This window comes from Setaria italica, unplaced genomic scaffold (genome assembly GCF_000263155.2).
Source record: "Setaria italica strain Yugu1 unplaced genomic scaffold, Setaria_italica_v2.0 scaffold_290, whole genome shotgun sequence".
Classification (NCBI taxonomy): Eukaryota; Viridiplantae; Streptophyta; class Magnoliopsida; order Poales; family Poaceae; genus Setaria; species Setaria italica.
Genome location: NW_014576925.1, coordinates 1 through 4585, shown reverse-complemented (window position 1 = coordinate 4585; position 4585 = coordinate 1). Strand labels below are relative to the sequence as shown.

Sequence of the window (4585 nt, the reverse complement as noted above, 5' to 3'; positions counted from 1 at the left end):
CACCAAAGGACTTGTACATGTCTTGAATGGCAGCACACTGGTAAGCCATGTCAACATGTATTGGCTTATGTAACCCGCCAACGGGGAGTTGACCTTGAACAGTTTGTGCATGAGTACTACTCGGTCAATAGATTTAGGGCTGCTTATGGAAGAGAGATTGAGCCGATGACAGACAAAACATAGTGGCCACAGGTTGACCTACCATTTTTAGTTGGTGCACCTCTTGCTAAATTACCTGTTGGAAGACGAAGGAAACTAAGAAGGAAGGGATGGATGGAAGGTGGCCACAAGAAGAAAGGTGGTGAATTTACCAACAAGGGTGAAGGTGAGAAGGGATGTGACAACGATACTGCTCTAACAAATGGAAAGGGAAAGAAGATGATCAGAGGACCTATGACTTGCAAAAAATGCGAACAAGGTCACAGGCAAGCTAGTGCTAAGTGCCCACTAAATGGGACAGCAAAAAAGAGGTGAGAACTGATTTTCTTTATCAAGAAACTTAAATGAAAATGTTAATATAAATTTATTTGATTACTTGTAGGAAGCGTAGGCAACCTAGGAAGAATGTTACAAAAGCTGCGCCAGCAGAACCTAGCACCCCACGGAGGCCGACTAGAGAAGAAATCCTACGGGATAGTCCAGGAAGGGTCACAAGAAAGGTAAAGGAATATTAACACATTTACTGTACATTAATTTTTCCATACATATAATTGTCATATAGTATTTATGTGCAGCAAGCTTGCGATGTTAGTAGAGAGGGCACATCTTCACAAACCGACACTACTAGTCCCGTAAGGATGCCTACCGCGACAGCACCAAAAAAGATGACTCCAAAGAGAAAGCTACACATTGGATAAATTATTTTAGTTGTGATGAGATGTAAACTCATGCTTTATTTCATATGATTTGGATCTCGTTTGGAACTAAATTATGATCTTCTGAGATGAACTTGTTTATGCTAGAATCATGGTTTTATGAGATGAGCTCGTTTGTGCTAATTCATGGTTTTATAATTATGTATGGATCATCTTTGATAATTTATATTACATATTAAACTGTACATGGCGGCCAGCTAGCTCAAGCGACGACCAGCCATGGCCAGGCGGCGGCCAGCCAGCCCAGGCGCGGCGACGACCAGCCATGGCCAGGCTAGCTGCCCAGGCGCGGCCAGCCAGCCAGGCCAGGCGAGCGGCCAGCAGCACCATCCCACGTCCAGGAAAAAAGAGTTGAGGGCAATATGGTCCTCTAATGCCAAAATACATGTATTTCATTTGGGAAAAGTGTTTTAAATGAGCAAATGTCATGTATAACGAAGTGCCAACGTTTCGAGGGTCATTTTAGCGAAGTCGACGATAGGAGTCCTAAAATAGCGAAGCGCGTTGTTTGGAGTCCTAAAATTGCAATTTTCTCAAGTCAGAATGATGCGTCATTTTGCGAGAATAAAAGCTCATTAATTAGTTTCCCTCTTCCATTCTGTCATTCAGTACAAGCTCTGCGGCAAGGACAAGCTACATAGCCGATAGGAAACAAGAATCCAAAGTAAATCCAGAACTATCAAATCGTATGAACAATTCACTATCTCAAAATGGCATCCATTCATCAACAATTCAACATCTCAAAATCGGCGTCCCAAGAACGGGAACACGATCCATCCGTATGAATTATGAAAGAACCTAAAACTCTGTTGTTGAACGCATCTCACGCAAACGAACAGGAAATGAGAAAAATCCATCAATGCAGAAAAATTCGAAGTAACCTCCGGCCGCCGCCGGACTTCTGGAGCCCGTCTAAGAGCGCCGCGCCCCTCAGGTGGCAGACGAGCGCGCAGAACGCGACCCCGAGCAGGAACGCCACAAGCCGCCGGAACCCGCCGCCTCGCGTCCTCCGGCCCCTCCTCAACACCGCGGCCAAGATGCCGAGCGCCTGGCCGAGGCCGGACGCGTTCCAGGCCTCCGCGAGCGCCGCGAGCCTGGCGCCGCCGAGCGCCAGGGAGAGCGCGACCGCCGCGAGGTCCTCGGCCGGCGTCTTCCTCCTCCTCCTACCCAGCCTGAACCACCCGCCGCCGCCGGGGACGACGACCGTGAGGGGGCGCGGGCGGGGAAGAAGGCGGCGAAGGGAGGTGGAGAGGAGGCGGCGCACGGGCTTTGGCGGGAATGCGATTGGCTTGGGCTTCGCGCCGCGGTGGCGGCGGCGGCCGCCGTGGGCGGCGCCACGGCGGCAGCTGATGGCGGTGGAGATGGTGTCAGCGACGGAGAGGCGCGGGGGTCCGAGGAGCTGGGGCTGGAGCATCGTGCTCGTGCGAGCGCGCGGCGATGGATGGGTGGAGCGAGGCCAAGGCTGGAATCGTCTCGGTGTTTTTCCGGTGGCCAATGCGGACGCTCCAATCGGGCAGAGGGGGTGCGGGAGGAAGAGGACGCTTTCAAATTTGCATCCATACGAACACGTGAATATTATAGGGAACAATTTAGATTCTGTAAAATTCGTGGATTTTTTCTGATTTTCAAACGGGGCTACAAGAACCTACATGGCTGCATCTGGCATTGATCTGGGCATCCGGCCAATCATTAGACGATTGCTTCTTGGGGAATTTAGACAGCTAAGAATATGAATAAAAGAACATTATTTATGCATTTTCCATTGAGTGGTGATTCTGGTTCAGAACTATGAACTCCACCACGCTCGTAGATGCTCCAGGAAAGCATGGGTGAACTTTCAAAAGAAAAGGAAAAGCTTAAAAGGGTAACGATGGTACATTTCTGCAGCCTTGATTTAAGTGCGAAACATCAAAATTTAGCATGAAAATTCATCGAACTGCAATGTTCAGAACATCGGTATAAGATATTCATTCTTCAGCTCTCTGCAAATACATCAAAATACAATCACAAAAAATATGTAGTGTTTTGGAGGCACAAGAAATGTGAATGATGAACTTTAAAGAAAAGAAATATGAATGGTGAATCATCCTGGGGTGAAGCAGCTTAATATAAACCCCACCCCAAAAAGCGCTGGCTTTGTATGTTTCAATTTTCTAACTGCAGCACGAAAACAGCAGCTGAATGAAAAAGAAAAAGAAACGAAACCGTCCTGTATTAAACTGATGGTGTAGGTGTGCATGATGCTCTTTGACCTTTGTGTAATGCACATCTCTTCCTCCCTTCGACAGGCTTATTCATACAGGGTGAACCGTCTGCTGTACGAGCACCACATATACCCGGCCATCCTGAGCTTATGGAAAACGAAGCACCAGCGACCTCTATTCCACTGTCTTTCTCGCATATTTCTCTTCCAGCATTTGGCACCATTTTGCTGGACCCATTATCTGCCATTGCTCCACAGATGGGCGCTGCATAATCTCTTGTCTGAGATCCTGACCCTCTTGATGAGTCTGCACTTGCCAATTTCTTCCGTGCTTTGAGCAGCTCAAACCACATTCTCCCAGAAGGCTGCGGCTCCTGGGACTCAGGTTCAGCATGGGAAGCCTTCTCTTCACAGTCACAGATACAAGCATCCCTGGAGGCGTCATGTGTTCCATCTTCTGTAGGAGCTTCTCTAGTTTTCACCTCCTCTGCTTTGATGTTATTGCTTTGTCTTGGGGATTCCTCCACAGTTTTAGAGATATTTTTGGGCGATATTTTACTTTCCTGTGTTTGATCTGAGCTGTCCAAATCTTCAGTTAGGCGAGGTATGGATTCAATAATCTCCCGTGTTTGATCTGAGTTGTCTAAATCTTCAGTTACGTAAGGTATTGGAATCTCAGCTTGGCAAGGATAGCTAGTAGATGAGCATTTAGGGCTGCCTTTGATTCTTCTACCTTTGTGTAAGCTGCATCTCTTTCTTCCTTCAACTGGGTGCTCCAGACAAGAAGAACCATCTTCTAGCACCACTCCACAAAAAGAGTTAGAATCTTGTATCGGCACAGTTCTCCGTTTTGCAACATCGACCTTTTTTATTCTGTGCCCTCCGGACCTCCTTCTATGTGCTTGTCTATTACCACAGGGAATGCCAGATATTTTCTTCCAGGGAATATCAGTTGCCTCGCCTCCACTGTCCTCTGAGTTAACTGGCTGAGGTCTGAAACCAACAAATGTACGAACTCTTGGGAGCATACTTTTCATAATACCAGGCGGGGTGTTAACTGACCCACTTCCTTTTATCTTTATACCCGCTTTTACTCCAAATATATCTTGTTTCAAGTGGCGTACTCTGCTAAGTAGAGATGATCTACGGCTGGTTGCTCCCTGTTCTAACTTGAGCAGTATTTCTTCACGGCGACAAGCACCATTCTGAAGCTTGTTCCATGCATAATCAAATACTCTCAGCAGCTGTGCCTCAGTCTTCTCAGCTTCTTGTTTATTATCCATCTGTTTGTTTCCAATAGAAGAAAAGACACATAGGAATGGAAAATGTTAAATGCATTCAGAGAATAACCAAATTACAATGTTAAACGCTGAAGATGAAAAGGACAATGAAAATTCATTAGAACAAAAAGAACAGCTGAAAATTCATTAGAGTGAAAAGGACAACTGACACTTTCTGTTTTTACAAAAGCAACTAAAGAAATATTGAGGGGTTCCCCTACATCCAT

The 4585-nt window shown here is 46.5% G+C and overlaps 1 protein-coding gene across 1 annotated transcript; it reads right to left on the bottom strand.

Annotated features, from left to right (window-relative positions):
• Positions 1–2783: 2783 nt before the first annotated feature.
• LOC101768559 (protein EFFECTOR OF TRANSCRIPTION 2-like) lies at positions 2784–4458 on the bottom strand. Its single transcript, XM_004987357.3, has one exon. The coding sequence runs from the start codon at positions 4359–4361 to the stop codon at positions 3090–3092; it is 1272 nt and encodes a 423-aa protein (XP_004987414.1). The 5' UTR covers positions 4362–4458; the 3' UTR covers positions 2784–3089.
• Positions 4459–4585: the final 127 nt, after the last annotated feature.

What these genes read in the sequence shown, in the direction of transcription:
- LOC101768559 (XM_004987357.3), bottom strand. Translation starts at nt 4,361, where the DNA reads ATGGATAATAAACAAGAAGCTGAGAAGACTGAGGCACAGCTGCTGAGA.